The 22035-nt window shown below is 42.0% G+C and overlaps 1 protein-coding gene across 2 annotated transcripts in view; it reads right to left on the bottom strand.

Moving 5' to 3' along the window:
* Window positions 1-1704: 1704 nt before the first annotated feature.
* Window positions 1705-22035, bottom strand: part of LOC143286967 (uncharacterized) — a 93111-nt gene continuing 72780 nt past the window's right edge. Inside the window, exons 17-29 of one of the 2 annotated variants that reach the window (XM_076594950.1) lie at window positions 21766-21859; window positions 20765-20868; window positions 19378-19489; window positions 17579-17715; window positions 16672-16764; window positions 14387-14605; window positions 13443-13556; window positions 12846-12917; window positions 11576-11599; window positions 6476-6562; window positions 5688-5825; window positions 3336-3537; window positions 1705-2515 (exon numbers count right to left, since the gene is read on the bottom strand). In XM_076594950.1, coding sequence (XP_076451065.1) covers window positions 3346-3537; window positions 5688-5825; window positions 6476-6562; window positions 11576-11599; window positions 12846-12917; window positions 13443-13556; window positions 14387-14605; window positions 16672-16764; window positions 17579-17715; window positions 19378-19489; window positions 20765-20868; window positions 21766-21859 — 1386 coding nt within the window. In that variant the 3' untranslated portion in view covers window positions 1705-2515; window positions 3336-3345. The remainder of the gene's footprint in view (window positions 2516-3335; window positions 3538-5687; window positions 5826-6475; window positions 6563-11575; window positions 11600-12845; window positions 12918-13442; window positions 13557-14386; window positions 14606-16671; window positions 16765-17578; window positions 17716-19377; window positions 19490-20764; window positions 20869-21765; window positions 21860-22035) is intronic. The other variant, XM_076594951.1, reaches the window with a different exon arrangement.

Below are 22035 nucleotides of genomic sequence, written 5' to 3' on the forward strand. Positions count from 1 at the left end.
GTTAACGGTCATTGAAGATTCAAGGGAAAGAAAAACAACAGGCGACTCTCAACTGTTCTGTCAGTTCTTACATTTTCCTTCATCACTTTGCTATTCAGATCACGGTAAAATTAAACCCTTGGGGATGTCAATCATGGCAGTTTCTTCATCACTTTGCTATTCATATCACGGCAAAATTAAACCCTTGGGGATATCAATCATGGCAGTATCTTCGCACATGAACATTATTGGGAAGATAGTTGACCATGGTGGCATGGTTTCTGATGACCGTAGAAACATATCCTTTATCTGCAGGCTCTTGAGCAGGAATAGCAGATGTGGATTTGGACGTGTTCCTTGGGAGGCTGCAAAGCAGTCAGCTTCCTTTCTTCTTCTTTTCCACCTATCCTCTACAGCTTTCCCCCTGGACTCATCACTTCTTCCGTTTGAGTATCCACAATCATCAGGTTGATTTCGCGATACTATTATGACTCTTCGCAAACTGATCACAGCACTCCTGATGGTTGGTCTCCAACTGTTTCTGTCCAACGCCAGGTGGTCCCCTGTCAGCGGTGATTTATGCTGGCCAGTGTGAGCCAACCCTTCTGCTGTTCTTCACTTCAACTCAATGAGCCCTGCGCCTGAGCATTGCTCTGGTGTCAAAAATTTGTCACGTTAAAACCGTTTTCACATTCCAATATACATGCATAAACTGCAAGGACAGGGAACTAACTTGTACAGCATTTCTGGATGTGTCCACACATCTTTTGGAGGAAAAACAGTAGAGGTTTTCCCCTCACCAGTACGGCAAGGAAGCCTGCTCAGGCTGTAAACTCCCCAGGATTGAATGGGTTTAACTGAAGTCCCCAGGATTGAATGGATTAACTGAAATCCCCAGGGTTGAATGGGTTTAACTGAAGTCCCCAGGATTGAATGGATTAAACTGAAGTCCCCAGGGTTGAATGGGTTTTGACTGAAGTCCCCAGGATTGAATGGGTTTAACTGAAATCCCCAGGGTCGAACAGGTTTAACTGAAGTCCCCAGGGTTGAACGGTTTAACTGAACTCCACAGGACTGAATGGGTTAACTGAAGTCCCCAGGATTGAATGGATTAAACTGAAATCCCCAGGGTTGAATGGTTTAACTGAAGTCCCCAGGGTTGAATGGGTTTAACTGAAGTCCCCAGGATTGAATGGGTTTAACTGAAGTCCCCAGGACTGAATGGATTAAACTGAAGTCCCCAGGGTTGAATGGGTTTTGACTGAAGTCCCCAGGATTGAATGGGTTTAACTGAAGTCCCCAGGATTGAACAGTTTAACTGAACTCCACAGGACTGAATGGATTAACTGAACTCCACAGGATTGAATGGGTTAACTGGTCCCCAGGATTGAATGAGTTTAACTTGCATCACGGGCAGGAAGCGGCAGGGAAGAAAAGTCTTGCGGCAAAGAAGAAGTGAAGAAACGACAGGTGCTGGATGGTGTCGATATCATTACAATAACTTCCATCATTCCGTCAGTCAGCAGTTAGATGCAGGGGCGGTTTGAGATACAATGAGATAAAAGTTACCACACGAAAATTCTGAACTGTTATACTGGTCATCACATCCATCTCCTGTCAACATCCCCCAATCAATTCCAATGACAGCAAAAAGTTTAGAAGGTCTTTAACACGACATCCTGACAAAAAAAAAAAGGGGGGGGGGGCATTCATACAATTCTGACACACGATCCACCTGATTCAATTCCTTCCCTGACTTAAAAACAGGAGATGGAAAAGACTGACACACAGCCACAATCCTGTACAACTTCCCCTCCCCCATCTCTCCTCTACTCCACCCCCTCTTCACACCACCACCAATGTTAACAGTACTCTCACAGTGGAGCGTTCGCCTAGTGGTAAACATCCGCTTAGGAAACAAAAGAATCTGAGCACGTTGGTTCTCCTCCTGGTGATAGTGCAAGAGAATCTGAGCACGTTGGTTCTCATCCTGGTGGTGGTCTGGACACTAGTCATTCGTATGAGACAATAAACAGAGATCCCATGTTCAGCATGCATGCTAAAGAACCCACAGCAACAAAAAGGAAGTCTGGCAAAATTGTGTTGAAAAATCCACCTTGATTACAAAACAAATACACTTCCTGAAAAAAAAAGAAAGGGGTGATGCTCTCATTGTTGCGACACACTCTCCCTGGGGAGAGATAACAGAGAAATCTGTTCTGACAAAAAGAGTAATGCAATACAATACAATACAGTCCAAAACTCTCTCGCGAGTTGATAAAAACATGACCAGTCTCTCTCAATCACCACCCAGACATACACACAAAAAAGGCTTTGATACAATACAGTATGAACACCTGAAGTGGGGGCATGAAGCAACATGGTTTTACATGTAGTAGTAAAAGACACACTGGCAAGAAAGTTGTGGGGGACGTGTATGAACAAAGTTGTGAAGTGACTGGTCGATTAGAAACCGATGATCACAGATGCTGAGATTCCTTGCGAGAGAGATGAGAAGAAGATGCCCCCCCATAATCTGGAAAATAAAATATACATCATTAGTAAGTACATACGTAAATTACACACATGCATATAATGTGCACACACAAAAACAAGTGCAAAGCACATGTGAGAGTGCGCGCGCACACACACACACACAAACACACACACCACTCCAGCTATACTGAAGTGATGGTGAGCCAGCAAATCTGTCACATAATTCTGAATTCATGCACACACACAAAAAAAAACAGTTTTTTATTTTGTTTCTTGTTTGTCCTGCTTTGAGTTTCCTCTGCAATTTTTTTTCTACGGTAAAACAGTTCTTCTTCTTTGTTCGTGGGCTGCAACTCCTATGTTCACTCGTATGTACACGATTGGGATTTTATGTGTTCGACCGTTTCTATTCCGCCATGTAGGCAGCCATTCTCTGTTTTCGGAAGTGTGCATGCTGGCTATGTTCTTGTTTCCATAACCCACCAAACACTGACATGGATCACAGGATCTCTAACATGTGTATTTGATGTTCTGCTTGCATACACACATGAAGGGGGTTCAGGCACAAGCAGGTCTGCACGTGCGTTTCTCTGTTTTCAGAAGTGTGCATGCTGGCTATGTTCTTGTTTCCATAACCCACCAACAACTGACATGGATCACAGGATCTTTAACGTGTGAAAATATTTGATGTTCTGCTTGCATACACACACATGAAGGGGAGGGTTCAGGCACAAGCAGGTCTGCACATGTGTTGACCTGAGAGATCGGGTACTGTTGAACACTGAAAGATTATTTAAACCAGTTGAACTGAACTGAAAAAGAAAAGAAAGAAAGAAAAATGCGGACATCCGTTGCCTCACCTCCCAGGGGCTATACAGTGCTGATGGAGGCCTTGGAGCACATGGAGGCACTGTCGTCCGGGTCGCTCTGACTCAGCGGCTGGTCCAGCTGCGAGCTGTCCTCCTCCTCCTCCTCCCCCTCCCCGGCCTTCTCCTTCAGCGCCATCTGGTAGGCGATTTCGAAGGCCTCGCCCAGGGTCAGGATAATCTCCCCTGCCAGCTCCTGAACGAACGGCGCAGAAGTTTTTGGTTGGTGAGTCATGGTTGTGTATGATCCCCCCCCCGTAAAAAAAAAAAAGAAAGAAAGAAAGAAAATGTGTGACAGCTTAATGCTGTGAATAAGGAATTTTTGGTCTAGTTTTTGTTTGTTTGTTTTTATTTTTTTGACTAAGCATCCTTACAATCTGGATGACTAGGCATAAAATTGATTATATAAGCTGTACTGCACTGAACACATGAAGTTTATACTGTGTTAAATGTCTGTTGCATGAAATGAGTGATATGAGCTTGTGCTTTGTTAATTATCCGTTGTATACAATGTATAACCTTTTACAATATCTGTTGTGTGTGTGAAATGTATGCTATGAACTTGTACTGTGTTAAATGGATGTTACATAAAATATATGATCTTGTGTTGTATCAAATATCTGTTGCATAAAATGTGCTTTATGATTTTGTGCTGCATTAAAATTTAATATCGGTTTACAAGACTGTTTTTACAGTATGATCAAATTTTGTGTTGTTCTCCAGATGAAACGCCTTTTTTGTGTATATGTGTGTGTTATTATGTCACATTTTTTCATGTGTCAACAATCTTTTGGAGCTAATGAAGTATTCTTGACCTTGCTAAAATACTCCTTCAAAGAACTACTGAGAGAAGGAGGCTTCTTCTTCTTCTTCTTCTTCTTCTTCGTTCGTGGGCTGCAACTCCCACGTTCACTCGTATGTACACGAGTGAGTTTTCACATGTATGACCGTTTTTACCCCCCAATGTAGACAGCCATACTCCGTTTTCAGAGGGGTGCATGCTGGGTGTGTTCTTGTTTCCATAACCCACCAAACTCTGACATGGAATACAGGATCTTTAACGTGCGTATTTGATCTTCTGCTTGCATACACACACAAAGGGGTTTCGGGCACTAGCTGGTCTGCACATATGTTGACCTGGGAGATCGGAAAAATCTTCACCCTTTATCCACCAGGCGCTGTTACTGAGATTCAAACGCGGGACCCTCAGATTTAAAATCCAACGCTTTAACCACTCGGCTGTTGCGCCCGTCGAGAAGGAGACTAAGGGGTAGACAGAAAAAAATGATGAAGTGACCATACTGTAGAATGAACAGGAAAGCTTACTTGAAGAGATACAGGCTTTTGGCACACAACCAACACACCTGAAGGAATTTGATGAACAATTCTTGGGGGGCGGTGCCCCACTGTCTCTTCACAGAGTTAAGGAGGGAGAAGAAGAAGAAAAGGAAAAAGAAGAAGAAGCTACAAGAAACAAAATTATCCCCAACAGAGAAACTGAAGACATGCTTGCTGATAAAAAGGCAACAACAAAAAAAAATGCTCATTTCATCCACAGTACAACATAACATTTCATCATTCAATTCATACACAAATATTCAACACAACACAGGCTTTCAAAGTATATTCGATTCATCAAAAAATTGCCAAATTCCCCTTTAAAAAGAAATAACAATACTACTACTAATAATAAAAATAGTAATAATATGTTCAATCAATAAAGAGAACTATGTAAAATTGAAATAAAAACTAAATAACAATATCATAATAACAATCTTAATCAATATACAAAACTAAGTAAAATGAAAACAAAACAAAGAAAAATAAACCGATTATGTAATCAAAATAACAAAAACAAACAAAAACAAAACAAAACAAAAACAATTCCCACATTACTAATCACACACAAAATACATGTATATATACATGTATCCTAATACCTTGTTCGGCCAAACACTCGGCTTATATCACAGATTGACATAAGTTTACATTTGGGCCAACAGCAAAGTGAGAGCTGTATTATCAATGGTTTCTCCAGTCAATGGGAAATCATTTACAGCTTAAGTCTTTAGTGAAGGACTATGACTCTCAAACTAGGAGGCAAAATTGCACTGGCTCTTAGCGCTGCAGCCTTGGAGGCTAGTTGGCCTTTGGGAACCATCCCAACACTGACTGTCCTAAAACCCTCTTGGCCAAGAGAGTGGGGATGTAACTTGGGCAAGACACTCTCCACTATAATCAAATTCTAGCCCAAATAGTCGGAACAGCAGTTGCCTCCTCTGCTGTTCTGATGGTCATAGTCGGGAACAACTGACTATCATATAAATACCTTGTGGTACCACTCACCCTGTTCCTGACGCTGAAGACATGACAGTAGTGGCGGCTTGTCTCCTTGTCCTTAGTGACGTAGGCAAAGAAGTTCATGTGCTCTCCGTCCTGGCAGGCACAGAAGATGTTGGCGATCTCATGGTCACACACCACTTTCTGCACACACACACACACACACACACACACACGTGAGAAAATAATAGTCTTGTCATAAGAACCTGCCCACTTTTGATGCTGAGTGGGGAATGTTACAAACCAGTATTTTGCATCGAATATTACTTAATGGTACTTACTTAATGGAGAAATACTTAACTGGGAAAACTTAATGGTACTTACTTTGGATTTGATGTACTTTGAACTTAATGGTACTTACTTTGGACATAATGATACTTACTTTGGACTTAATACTTACTTTGGAATTGATGATACTTATTTTGGACTTAACAGTACTTACTTTGGACTTGGTAGTTACTTGCACGTAAAGACACCGGCTTTGGACTTAATTGTACTTACTTGAACTTAATGGCACTGATTTTGTGCTTAATGGTGCATACTTTGGACTTAATAATGGTACCTGCTTTGTGCTTCATGGTACTTGACTTAATAGTACTTACTGTGGACTTGATACTTACTTGGACTTAATAATGGTACTTACTTTGGACTCTGTGGTACTTACTTATGGGCTTAATAGTTCTTACTTATGGACTTAATGGCGCTTAATTTGGACTCAATGTTACTTACTTAGGGACTTAATGGTACTTACTTTGGACTTAATGATACTCACTTAGGAAGTTAACGGTACTTACTTTGGACTTGCCATCAATGAACTTGACTCCCTTGTAGGAAATGGAAAGCATGATGGTGGGGATTTTGTTGAGCACCTCTGTGGATTTCTGCACAGGTAAAACAGAACTGAGATAAGGGATTTTTTTTTTTTTTTTTTTTTAATCACACTCAAATCATTGTTGTGTGGCAGCATTCTCTCTCTCTCTCTCTCTCTCTCTCTCTATATATATATATATATATATATATACAGAGAGAGAGAGAGAGAGAGGTCCACAGCCCCTTGCTACCCCTTATACTCAAGTTACTGTCTTCTTTTTTTGTTTGTAGGCTGCTACTCCCATGTTCACTTGTACACATGTACAAGTGGGCTTTTATGTGCATGACTGTTTTTTTCCTTGCCAAGTAGGCAGCCATACTCTGTTTTCGCAGGTCTCCAGTTACTATATTTCCTCACATTTCTGTGCTTGAAATGTTTCACTAAAAACACCTACTTAATTGTGTGTGATTATAAACCTCGGGCATCAGAATTTTCAAACAGTTGATCGCAGTGCTCGCGGTACTCCTCTGGCTATGTCGTTACTTTCATGCAATGTTTTGTATGTGCTTGAGCAAGGTAAACACTGTACCCATCCCACCCCCTCCACTGTCTGTGTTGTTATTTTCATGACAGGTAATGTGTGTTTCAGCAGAATAATGCTCCAGTCCAACTCCCAGATCTCCTCTGTCATCTCAACTGCAGACAGGACACGTCATCCTCAACCGTCTCATGCCCAATCCCCCCACGCACCCCCCAAATCCCCCTCCCCCACCAACTCATCAACCTCAACTGATTCCTGCCCAATCCCACTCAGCTCCTCACCCTCACCTAAATCATGCACTATCCCCTCCTCCAACTCATCACACTCAACCAACTCATGCCCCCCCCCCCCCCCCCCCCATCCACACCCCCACCCATCCTCCCCCCACTCCCCAACACATGCTCAACCAACTCGAGCCCAACCTCCCTCATCTCATCACCCTCACCCAACTCATACTGGATCCCCATCCCCAACACATCATGCTCACCCAACTCATACTGGATCCCCATCCCCAACACATCATGCTCACCCAACTCATACTGGATCCCCATCCCCAACACATCATGCTCACCCAACTCATACTGGATCCCCATCCCCAACACATCATGCTCAACCAACTTATTACCAACTTCCCCCACCCATCCATTCCCGAGCACATCATCCTCACCCAACTCATACCCAATCTCCCCAACCCCATCCATTCTCGAACATATCATCCTCAACCAACTCATACCCATACCCAACCCCACCCATCCCAAACACATCATCCTCACCCAACTCATACCCAATCTCCCCAACCCCACCCATTCTCGAACACATCATCCTCACCCAACTCATACCCAATCTCCCCCACCCCACCCATCCCCAACACATCATGCTCAACCAACTCATACCCAATCTTCCCAACCCCACCCATCCCTAACACATCATGCTCACCCAACTCATACCCATACCCAACCCCACCCATTCCCAAACACATCATCCTCACCCAACTCATACCCAATCTCCCCCACCCCACCCATTCCCAAACACATCATCCTCACCCAACTCACACCCAATCTACCCAACCCCACCCATTCTCAAACACATCATCCTCACCCACCTCATACCCAACTCCTCTGCCCCCCCCCCCCACCCCCCCAACTAATTAATCCTCACCCAAATCATGCCCGTCCCCTTCCTCCCCGAAGACATCCTCCTCACCCAACCCCACCCCACCCTCCCCCAACACATCACCATCATCCAACACTTCCCTTCATACCATCCACTAAATCATACTGCTGCTGTACTTGCAAGAAAGAAAATATCTGCCCCCTCCCTCACCCTTCACGCTAAACAGTGAAAGACCTTCTTTGGGGACAAACAACAGCAAAAATATAAACATTTTTTAATACAACAAAAAAAAGCATACCTTCAAACATTGCAGCAGGAAAGAGAACATTAACAACAAATAATCCAAGGAAACAACATAAAACACACAACACACAATCCAGATGTAAACAACATAAAACATCCAATAAAACAACATGAAGCATATGTGCAAAGAAAAGCCGATGCTCGCACCATTGGAAATCAACATGAACACAACAATAAACACCTCAGCACTTCACCAAAGCAACTAAGGAAGGAAATTCCTTGGGTGACATTTTTTATATATGATAGTCAGTCGTGTCCGACTATGACCATCAGAACAGCAGAGGAGGCAACTGCTGTTCTGACTATTTGGGCTAGAATTTGATTATAGTGGAGAGTGTCTTGCCCAAGTTACATCCCCACTCTCTTGGCCAAGAGTGTTTTAGGACAGTCGGCGTTGGGATGATTCCCAAAGGCCAACTAGCCCACAAGGCTGCAGCACTAAGAGCCAGTGCAATTTTGCCTCCTAGTTTGAGAGTCATAGTCCTTCACAAAAGACTAAGCTGTAAATGATTTCCCATTGGCCATAGCAAATAAAGAACCACCATGCCCAGTCCAAGCCAGTAAACACCATAATGCTCCATTATCACTTAAAGTGGGAAGGTGTTAATTGAAAACTATTCAGATGTATTTTGTTAAGCTTATAAATTCTGACAACAAATAATTTAGTTTATAAATTCTGACAATAAATAAACATTCAGTGACAGCAGAGAGACTTTTTTGCTCCAAAAATATCAACCATGACTGTTGCTAACAGCTCATTAGTGACGGGCTTTTGCCCCGAGTACTTACATTTGTATACTTATACTTGTGTAATATATACCTATATGTAATGATATCCACACAGAATGGGACAGATACACATATACAGAAAAAATATGAAAGAGTATGCAAAATCTGTGATGTTTTAGAAGATGAGTTTCATTTTCTTGACGAATGTGTTAGATGTGATCATTTTCAAGACATCTTGCTGAACAAAATAAAGTCTGAATAAACGAATTTTGATAACAAATACACAATTAGTTACATATGTAGATATGACCCTGTACAATTTCATTGAGCACAATTCATATATGAATGTTTCAAAGTACATGTCAGGCTATAAACTCACACATGTTATTTTTCAGTTTAGTTGGTTTTATCCTTTACTACTGTGTCTGCAATCTTACATTCAGTTTGGTTGGTTTCAACCTTTACTGTGAGCGTCTATAAAACTTTATGGTTTTCATGACAAATAAATATCATTCTGATTCTGGTTCACACACAAAAAACACACATACAACAGAAACACACTCACACACACGTCACAAAAATCACACCACAAAAAGAAACGACAAACAGAACACTGCAAGCTGAAATACAGCGGAACCTATCAAAACACATATCCAATACATCTGTTCTGACAATGCGTTTTCCAAATATGGATTAACTAAGAAAACAAAGAAAACGTGGAAAGGCAAACAGACAAATGGAAAGAAAGGGGATGTGTGTAGGAAAGGACTGGGGAAGGGAGGAGGGAGGGAGGAACTAGGAATGGGAATTTAGGTAAAGATGAGTGTGATGAACAAGCACAGTAAACCGCATGTGTGGGGTGGGTGGGGGCGGGTGGGTGCTGATTATCTGGTTGTGGTTTTCTGCAATTTATCTCTATTCTTGTCTTATCTGTCTATCATAATCAATGTGCAATATAGTAGGCTATGCTTATAATTATATTAAAAATAATGTTCCTTAATTCTTTCTGTTTTTACATTAAGAATGCCAGATATTACCTGCAGAGTGTGGATGTATGTATGAAATGGTGTATGTGATATTTTTTACATTTGTGTCTTCGTAATATTCGTAAAAGCTGTTTGACTTTTACAGTTATGGTCCCCATGTTGTTTACTTGTCTATGTTGTGAGAATAATGCACCTGACCAAATTTCTCCAGTTGGAGATAATAAAGCTATTCTTATTCTTATTCTATTTTACCATACTGGGTTCCTTTTGTACACTGCAGCTACTGTACTGTACACGTTAATAAACACGAGAAACTGATTTCAAAGATAAAAGCGAGACAGAGAGAGAGGGAGAAAACACACCACGAAAAAAGCAAACAGCCATCGACAACAACAAAAAAAAACCAAAAAAAAAAAACGCTGGAACACCGAGAAGGAATATAAACACAATCACTGTTTTAAAAATATATCTGATTTACAGGGTTCATACAAGATTCTCACGTTCAGAATTTCCCATGGTTCATACAAGATTCTCACGTTCAGAATTTCCCAACATTTCCTGAACTTTTTTTCACACTGTTCTGCTGCTGTTGTTGTTGTTGGTTTTTTTAACAAAAATTTACCACTATTACTATCCACCACCATAACATTGCAAGTCAATAATTGTTCATCAAACTAATCAACATCATGGACAGCAAAAACCCAGTCACAACTTTCCACATGACAAGCAACACTACTGTACAGCATGTTTTTCATACTGTAGTCCAACTGGTCTTCTACTGGCCTCAGATGTGGTTTCCAGATATCTTTTTCCTTTTTTTTTTCTTTTTTAAAAATTAAATGCACATGCTTTCAACAGCTTTGACAACATTTGTTGATTGTTGTTGGGTTTTTTGTTTGTTTTTGTTTTTTGTTGTTGTTGTTGCTTTTTTTGCTATCTGTCAAACTTCACAATCTTTCCAAAACCCTGATCTAAATTCACAAACTTTCCAAAACCCCACGCTAAAGATTCATATAAACTTTATAAAAAAAAAACCTTTCTCAAAATTCATAAACTTTCCAGAACTAACAAACTTTCCAAAACCCTGCTCAATATTCAGAATGTTTCCAAAAAAAGCATCTAAGAATTCATAAACTGGGGGGGGGCTCAAAATTCACACAAACTGTTGTTATTATTCATAATCATTTTCAATTACAAAAACCTCCAATTCACAAACTATCAAGACCAGGGGAAAATGACACTTCACTTCTTCCCAACATCTTCACACTTTTCTGACCTGTACAAACCCTGTAGATTAGAGAGAAAAATAATAATAAACAAATAAAAACAACACGCCAACAAGCAATACTGTGACACCGCCGTGCCAATTTCACCAAGCTTTTAACAAAGACAAATTCACCCTCCAACAAACCTGTAGCTTTCTCCTTAATCTTTGCTGCATGTCCACACAACACACACACACAGACGCACATACACATAGAGTTAAACATGTTGTGCAAACACAAACATGCACACATTTTTTTGTTTGTATGTTCCATCAATAATCTTTGTTTCAAGACAATAAGGCGTATCTTTGTTCTTCACTTAACAACATGAAGGTGTGTGTGTGTGTGTGTGTGTGTGTGTGTGTGTGTGTGCTAAGAACAGGTCCGAATACCTTTTCTAAAGGGAGGGGTATGTGGTGGGGGTGGGGGGGGGGTGCATGCATGCATGCATTCCTGATTTTTCCTCTTACATTAACATCTGTATGGATTCTCAGTTCAATTTCATTCACTACCTTTTTCTTTTCTTTTTTTCTTCTTTTCAATTTTGTCAAGGAAATTAATGAAGTCATAGCATAACTGCATGTCAGTAAAAACTACACAACAAGTAGGGAGAAAAAAAAATTAATGAATAAATAAGTAAATAAGATAAAACGTAACAGCAAAAAAAACTTTCATAAATGTGGCTGAAGTGTGGCGAAAAGTTCTATAAAGTAAGGACTAAGGGTGTTCAGACCATCACACAGCTTCTTCATCAGTTCCCGGTTCAGTTTCAGTTTCAAGGAAATGTGACAACTGAACCATATACTGGCAGCAGACAGCTGCTGTTGTTGTTTTTTCTTGTCCAGTGTTTTTGTTGGGGTTTTTTAAATGGCAAATAATAACAAGTAATAGTAATAGTTTCGTATCACCATACCTGAAACTGTAGTATCTGTACATCTACTTATGATCGTACTGCTTAGGATGCAAATATTCCAAGGGACATTACTTCAGTAGATAGCCTCATTCTGATTAGGATGCAAATATTCCAAGGGACATCACTTCAATAGATAGCCTCATTCTGATTAGGATGCAAATATTCCAAGGGACATTACTTCAATAGATAGCCTCATTCTGATTAGGATGCAAATGATCCAAGGGACATTACTTCAGTAGATAGCCTCATTCTAATTAGGACGCAAACGATCCAAGGGACATTACTTCAATTGATAGCCTCGTTCTGATTAGGACGCAAATGATCCAAGGGACATTACTTCAAGACAGCCTCGTTCTGACTACTTCACAGTTTGGCATAACAATCCTGGCTCGAAACAAACTGAGACTCTGCACTTCATCTCTAAACGTTACTTCAAGCATCCTATTGCTTTCAAGTCAAGACTATGATATAGTACAGAAACCAAGACGCAGAGAGAAGCCTACCTTCAATTTCGCAATCCCTTCTTGAGTGGAGATCGCCCCTTTCAACTCTTTCACGACAGTAGATCCCAGATACTGGAATGCAGAGAACACAGCTTTCCCGTTCATTTACAGCTCAGAGTGTTATCACGCTCACACATTTCTCCCTCTCTCTCATGTGTATGTACACACATTACATAGACACGAAACGCCCAAACACAGAACATACATAGACAGACAAAAACACATGTATACAAACACCCACAAACACACAAACTCTCACATGCAAACATATACAGTCACACAACACAATAACACACGCACAAGCACACACACACATACACACAAACTCTCACATGCAAACATGCACACTCATACAACACAACACACACACACACACTCTTACATGCAAACATACGCAAACATACAACTCACAGTACCACACACACACACACAAACACATACACACACATGCACACACACAGAGTTTAACAAACCCGCACAGATACTCACACACACCATATACACAGTTACATCTTTACATAACTTAAAAACTAAAACATTCAGAAAATCAACAACACAAAGTGGAGACGGGGACAGATGACAGTGAGAGACGCTCACATGTGCTGTGTAGTTGCAGCATCCCTTGATGAGGATTTCGGGTTGGTGTCGCCACTGTCGTATGGAGCCCGTCGTGTGCATGAGGTGAGGGGGACGGATGTGGATCTCGCTGTCCTGCACAACATCATCATCGTCATCATCTTCATTATTGTATGAATAATGATACTACTACTAGTAGTAATAATGATTATAATAATTACTATGATAACAATAATAACAATAACATAAATGATATATATATATATGATAGTCAGTCATGTCCGACTATGACCATCAGAATAGCAGAGGAGGCCACTGCTGTCCCGACTATCTGGACTAGAATTTGATTACAGTGGAGAGTGTCTTGCCCAAGTTACATCCCCACTCTCGGCCAAGAGGGCTTTAGGACAGTCAGTGTTGGGATGGTTCCCAAAGGCCAACTACCCCCCAAAGCTGCAGCACTAAGAGCCAGTGCAGTGTTGCCTCCTTGTTTGAGGGTCATAGTCCTTCACAAAAGACTAAGCTGTAAGTGATTTCCCATTGCAGTTGTCTTCAATCACCGATATGTGTGACAGGACATTAAACAAAATTCCTCCTCCTCCCTCCCATTGCAGTGGAGAAACCATTTATCATTCAGCTCTCACTTTGCTGTTGGCCCAGCTGTCAGCTGATGTCAGTCTGTGGTATAAGCTGGGTGTTGGGTCTACCATCTTTATAAGAATGATATTATTAATAATCATAGTAGTAGTGGTAGTAGTAATAATAATAATCATCATCATCATCATATTTTCTTCCTCTTCTTTGTTCATGGGCTGCAACTCCCACATTCACTCATGTACACGAATGAGATTTTATGTCTATGACTTTTTTTTTTTTAACAACCAATATAGTATGGCATATGTAGATCAGTCCGCATGCTTCAACACCTTGCAACTGAGAAAACGAAAAGTGAACAGGTAACACACCTGGTGACACCCTCTTCCGTTGTCTTCCTCCGTCTTGTCGTCAGTGGTCAGAGTATCGGCATGCTGTTCCCGCGATGTCTGCTCTCCCCCGCTCCCCGCAGCCTGCGGTTTGACCCCCGTGTAGTCACGGTACAGGTCAACGTGGTCGAACGGTGACCTCGGCTCCTCCTCTTCCTCCTCTGCTGCCGCAGCCTCTCGCTTCTGTGTCTGGGTTCGGGCCTGAGAGACAGAAAGAAAGGAACACAGAGGTGTCATGAAATTCGCAGTCTGTTGTTTGCGGTGTATGTATATGATGGTCAGTCGTGTCTAACGATGGCCAACAGAACAGAAGGGGAGGCAATCGTTGTTCTGATTATCTGGGCCTGGATGATTCCATTACCATGGAGAGTAATTCTCATCAAACCCTGTTGTATGGTGGTTTGTTTTGTTTGTTTGTTTGTTTGTTTTATTCTTTTCCTTGTTATGCATGTGTGTGTGTATGTGTGAATGTGTGTCTGCATGTTTTACATTTATTTGCTTATTTATCATCATTGTTTTGGGGTTGTTTTTTTTGTTTGTTGTTGTTTTCTCTTCTTTTTTTGTGTGTGCTTAGAGTTGACTTCGTCAAGATTTTGTGCCTTATATATATTATTATTATTTAGTAGTAGTATTTTTATATATTTATCTTTTTTTTTCTCTCAAGGCTTAACTAAGCGCATTGGGTTACGCTGCTGGTCAGGCATCTGTTTGGCAGATGTGGTGTAGTGTATATGGATTTGACTGAGCGCAGTGACGCCTCCTTGAGCTACTGATACCCCCTCCCTGTTCCTCACCCTGGCTCCTACTCCCCAATCCATTCTTTTCTTCTCCCCCCCCCCCCCACCCCCCCTCCCAGAGTAAGTGGTAACTTCAAACCTCCTAGACAGTGCACACTGACTTAAACAATAACTGAACACAATGGCAGCAAAGCAAAAGTACACAGTGAATTCCCGTTTCCCTCCCAAGCCAAAAAACATGCAATATTTTACTGAATGTAAGGTGCTTCAGATGATAAGAAAAGAAAAAAATTAGATTTTTTTTTTCAAATCCCAATTCAAAAATACATAAAACATAACAGGTAATAAGGCAAGCTTAAGATAAACAAAAATATAAACAATAATAAACAAAAGTGAAGAAGACCAGTATCAAAAGATCACTGATGGGGTTGCTTTGTATATTCAGTTCAAACAAGCACTGCTAAACACCAATGAAGTGACTCAGCAGCAGTGCAGGGTCTCCTCTGGTGTGTGGGCCTTTGGTGACCTAAACATCAACAGTTCCTTTTGGAATGCCAACGCTGGGACTGTGACAGACGAACCCGGATGTGGCCGTGTATAGGGCCCTCTGAATGAACAGTGTGGGAGTAATGCCACTGAAACGGTGCAGACGATGGGGCAAGGAGGCAGAATGGTTGCAAACAATTCAGTGTTCCTTAGGGCCTGGGTTCGATTCCCACCCTCACGCTCTCTCCCAAGTTTGACTGGAAAATCAAACAGCGTCTAGTCATTCAGATGAAATGATAAACCAAGGTCCCAGGAGCAGCACACACTTTTCGCACTGAAAGAGAACCCATGGCAACAAAAGTGTTGTCCTCTGGCAAAATTCTGCAGAAGAAGAAACACACTCTGACTGGTACACAAATATATCTGCATGCACACAAGGCCTAACCAAGTGTTTAGGTTACGCTGCTGGTCAGGCATCAGTCTAGCAGATGTGGTGTGGCGTATATGGATTTGTCCGAACAAAGTGACACCTCCTTCAGAACGTTCGAAAATGAAACTGATGGGGCAATACAAAAAAAAAAAAAAATTATTGTAATAGGAAATTTTCTTCCTAAAATTACGTTTAAGTAACATACTTACCTTGACCCACTAATGCAGACTCAGGCAGGGGTCCAATTCCTGTCCTGTGCAAACTACTACCCGCCTATGCAGAGAAAACGAAAATAGCTACGGCCAATAACCTCCCGAAGTAGGTTACCTCCCCTTTGCATCCCTGACTAGCGCCCTCTTTTTCCGGCAGCCATCTTGACTTGGCTGCTGTAGCCTTGGGGGCTAACTAGCCTTTGGGATCTGTCCCAATGTTGACAGTCCTAAGGCCCTCTTGTTCGAGGGAGTGGGGATGCAACTTGGGCGAAACACTCTCTAGTATAAATTGTATAATTGAATTCCAGCCCGGACAGTCAGGACAGCAGTTGCCTCCTCTGCTGTTCTGATGGTCATAGTCGTACACGAATAAATAAATCAAAAAGGGCATGCAATACTCACAGGGCTGAAGGAGGGGTCCCTCTCTATGTGGGGCCTGTCCCCTAACGACGCCAGGATTCGCTTCCTGTGACCCAGGGATGTGATGTCCAACACCTGCACGGACACACACACACACACACACATAATAGCAGTTTTGATTTTTCAGATCAACTTTCTGTTTTCTTTACAGATGGTGTAACTGGGGGGTGGGGGGGGGGGGAGAGTAAAATTTTGATTTTGACACACACACCAAACCACACACACACACAAGTTGATTCCATGGTTAGGCAGTCCAGTTCTATTGCTTCTGTTTATTTCTCAAAAATCTGCTTGCTCATTATGAATTTCTTTTTCTTGACACACAAGCAACCATAATTATACAGTTTGAGTGGTCTACTCATATACATACACACACACAAGAGTACATGCAATTCTCTTCCCTGTACAAAATCACTTTTACAAACAAGACGTCTATCAATAAGTGACCAACCGACAATCCATACCTTACCACACTTCTCCCCCCTAAAACACACATACACACAAACCCCCTCCCACTCCTACATCCTCCACCCACCCTGCCTATACCCCCTCCCCCCCCCCCCCAACACACACACCCTCCCACTCCTACACCCAACCTGCCTTACCCCCCCCCATTCCCCCCCACCCCCACACAAACCCCAACCACACCCCCTCCCACTCCTACACCCATCCTGCCTATACTCCCCCCCCCCCCCCACACACACACACAAACCCCCAACCACACCCCCTCCCACTCCTACACCCTTCACCCACCCTGCCTATACTCCCCCCCACACACACACACACAAACCCCCAACCACACCCCCTCCCACTCCTACACTCTCCACCCACCCTGCCTATACCCCCCACGCCCCCATGCCCACCACCACACACCCCCCAGCTGACTGACCGTGTTGAGCTCTAGCTCCCAGAGCTGAAGCACGCGAGGCATGGTGGTGTAGGTGTGGGAGATGAAGGTGTCTATGTACTGACCCAGCCGTAGTCCCTCCAACCACTTCTCCACTGACTCCGGGAAACTGTGAGCATCTGTCACAACATCAGCGTTCATGATGATAATGACAATGAAGACGATGATAATAATGATGAAGATGAAGGTGTCTATGTACTAACCCAGCTGTAGTCCTTTCAACCCCTTTTCCACCAAGTCCGGGAAACTGTGAGCGTCTGTCACAACATGGGATGATGATAAAGATTATGATGATGATGATGAAAAGTGTCCATGTACTAAACCAGCTGTGATTCAACCACTTCTTCAACGACTCTGGGAAATTGTGCCCATCTGTGACACCATCATCACAGTCATGAGAATGATGATGATAATGTCAGTGATCATGATCATGATGAAGATGAAGGTGTCTATGTACTGACCCAGCATCACAGGACTCCGGGAAGCTGTGTGCGTCTGTCACAACATCAGCGTTCATGATAATGATGATAATGAAGATGATTATGACAATGATGAAGATGAAGGTGTCTATGTACTGACCCAGCCGTAGTCCCTCCAACCACTTATCCACTGACTCCGGGAAACTGTGAGCATCTGTCACAACATCAGCGTTCATGATAATGATGACAATGAAGACGATGATAATAATGATGAAGATGAAGGTGTCTATGTACTAACCCAGCTGTAGTCCTTTCAACCCCTTTTCCACCGAGTCCGGGAAACTGTGAGCGTCTGTCACAACATGGGATGATGATAGAGATTATGATGATGATGATGATGATAACGATGACAATGATGACAGTGTCCATGTACTAACCCAGCTCTGAATCAACCACTTCTTCAACGACTCTGGGAAATTGTGCCCATCTGTGACATCATCACTGTGGTCATGAGAACGATGATGATGATGTCAGTAATGACGATAATGATGAAGAGGAAGGTGTCTATGTACTGACCCAGCATCTGTCACAACATCAGTGTTCATGCTAATGATGATGATAATGATGATGATGATGATGAAAATAGTCCTTCCAAACACTTCTCCACCAACTCCGGGAAACTGTGTGCATCCATCAAAAACATCAAAGGGATCACGATAATGACAATAGTGATGATGATGATGATGATGATGATAATGATGATGATGGTGCCCACATACTGACCCAGTTGTGGTTCAACCACTTTTCCACCAACTCTGGGAAATTGTGTGCGTCCATCAAAAACATCAAAGGGATCACGATAATGACAGTAATGATGATGATGATGATGATAATGATGATGGTGCCCACATACTGACCCAGTTGTGGTTCAACCACTTCTCCACCAACTCTGGGAAATTGTGCTGGTCCGTCACAGCATCATAGTGATGATGATGATGGTGATAATAATGATGATGATAATAGTAATGACAATGATGATGATGATAATAATGATCATAATAATGATGATGACGATACTGATAATGATGATGATGATGATGATTGTGATGTTCTTCAACATATGACTCGATATAAACCCTGACAATCACATACACCAGAGAGCAGCTGTTCTTCCACACATGACTCAGTATGAACCATGACAATCACATTCACCAGAAAGCAGCTGTTCTTCCACACATGACTCAGTATGAACCTGACAATCACATACATCTGGACACACCTATACCATACAATACAGACAAGCAGACCACAGAATAGTTTAGATTTGTTGTTTTTCACAGCTGATGATGAACAAAATCTCACCAATGGACTCAACAGGAGACATCTTGTGTGCAGCGTTGACGATGGTTGTGCGGTGTTCTTCGTTGGTGATTCCAATGGCTGCCAGATCTGTGTCTTCAATAATCGTACCACCCTGAAAAAGCACACAGTTTTTACCGCTAGCAAAACTCTGTGTGTGTGTGTGTGTCTGTGTCTGTGTGTGTGTGTGTATGTTACTCTATGTTATAGATGTATTCACAAAACTGCCCCTTCCTATCTCTGCGGCTGCCTTCACCTCTACACTCCATCTCGCTCACTACGATCAGCTTCGGATCTACTCTGTTTACGCATACCCAGATTCAAACACTCAACTGTTGGCCGCCGTTCTTTCTCTGTCTCTGGACCTTGCGACTGGAATGAACTTCCTCTTTCGCTTCATCAAGTCTCCACACTCGGTTCTTTCAAGTCTGGCCTTAAAACCCACCTCTTCCCAAAATAGCCTCCCTTGCCTGCCCTTCCTTGTCTTTAGTTTCTACAGTTTTAGAGTTATGCATGCGTGTGAATGACTGGTGCGAAAGCGCTTTGATTTGTCTCTGCACAAGATTCAGCGCTATATAAATACCATTATTATTATTATTATGTGTGTGCACATGAAGAAGCCTGACTGAATAACACAGAAAACGACTGACAAGTTCCCAAAGGCAGCTCTCTGTCAGCTCTAGCCAGACAGCCAGACTGTTCTGCAAATGACTCCATATCTGTAAAACGCTTAGATTTTGGTCTCTGACTTAAGAAAGATGCCACAAAATAAGCATCAATAATGATCATAAAAAAAAAAAATTTTTAAACATTCTTGTGCATTTATCAGCAAAAAGCACATAATGATTGTGGTTTTTGGTATAGAAGGAATAGGGAAAAATGCCTTAACTCTCAGCAAAATAAACAAATATATTCAATCAAAAGAAAACAGATCATAAACTCAGTATAGTAAATACACATCTTTAATGATAATATTTCTTAAATGATATTGATAGTAACATATTCACACACAGCGACAAAAGCGACCACCACAAACTCACACATGTATACACACACACACACAAACCACCGCCATCACCTCACACTCAACACACACAGACATGTGCACACACACAAACCACCACCATCACATAACACACATCCCTCTTCCCAAACACACACATACATACATGCACGCACGCATGCACACAAGAAAACAAAATCACCGCACACACACATACACCTTACCTACCATACCACCACAACCCACTATCCCCCCAATATCCCATCATGCCCCCCAAACCCCCCTTCCTTCTCTACACACATGAGCCTCCTTGTCCATACAACCCCCCCCCCCCCACCCCCTCCTGCCCCCCCTTACCCACTCAAACACACACACACACACACTCACCAGAAAATCTGTGTCGTCAAAGCCGTTGGCCACCAGAGTGTTCTCATACTGCCCCATTCCCAAACTGTCCAACCACTCTCCAACGCTCTGAATGGCGTTTTCCCCTGCAGCGCACGAAGCAGAAAACAATGTGAGCCGTTCTTCTGAGACAGGTCAGTTTCACTCAACAAAGGTGTTACTCAAAAAGCTTGATGACAGTAAACTCGACTCAATAACTCAGTATATCAGTTACAGGTCAACATGGTGACTCAGCATGTGAATTATAGTTTTACTTTTACTCACCTGAGCAGACTCAGCAACTCAGTGTACCAGTTTCACTTACAGTCTACTCGTTAAATCTGACTCGATAACAGTATACCAGTTACAGTTGAATCTTCAAAGCTGACGCAATATTTTGATCAGAGTGTACTCTTCAAAGCCGACTCAGTAACTCTGAGTACCAGTCACAGTCTACTCTTCAAAACTGACTCAGTAATTCAATACACGTTAGGTTAACTCATTTCAGATGATTCAACAACTCAAATGATGCTAAACATTACATTGTACAGTTTGTTTACCAAAGGTTATTAAATTGGCCTATCATAATTTTCCTATCTAACATGGCTCAACAACTGTGTGTTGCAGTTTGGTATCTAAAATGAATTCTCTCTCTCTCTCTTTCTGCATGTAAAAAGGTTGGTTAATAATTGTCATGGCTATCTAAAAGTGTACAGATTCTGCCAGGAAAACAAAATCTGATGATTTTTTTAAAATAACTTATAGAAATATTACTGGGTTCCTTAGCAATCAATGGAAAAAATCGACCACAACTGATATACATATAGACTTACATAAAGATATCATGCAAGATTTCTGAGAACAAATTTAATCAAGATGCTAAAGCTGAAAAGAATTAACAAATGGAAAACAAAAATTAGAAAGAAAGAAAAAGAGAAAGAGAGAGAATCCTCCAAGCAAGACAGAGAGTCTTCCTCCGAAACCAAACAGGTGGCTGGCTCTACCTGCGAGGGACTTGGTAAAGCTGGCCTCATAGTCGCGCACAAACACCGACTCCCGCGCCATGCCGCCCCCAAACGTTTCCAGCGTGGCCGCAATCTACAGGTAGGTCAGGCAGACAGACAGGCAGGCAGGCAGGCAGACAGAGAGAGAGACCAGCATGCTCATAACAGGATCTTCATGCAAGCATTCCATGGTTACAGGTAACAAAGTTGTTTTTTTTTTTTTTTTAAACATGTAACGATAAAGAATGGGGAAAAAATCTGGATTTGCAT

This window comes from Babylonia areolata, chromosome 10, assembly GCF_041734735.1.
Source record: "Babylonia areolata isolate BAREFJ2019XMU chromosome 10, ASM4173473v1, whole genome shotgun sequence".
In the NCBI taxonomy this organism is placed as follows: Eukaryota; Metazoa; Mollusca; class Gastropoda; order Neogastropoda; family Buccinidae; genus Babylonia; species Babylonia areolata.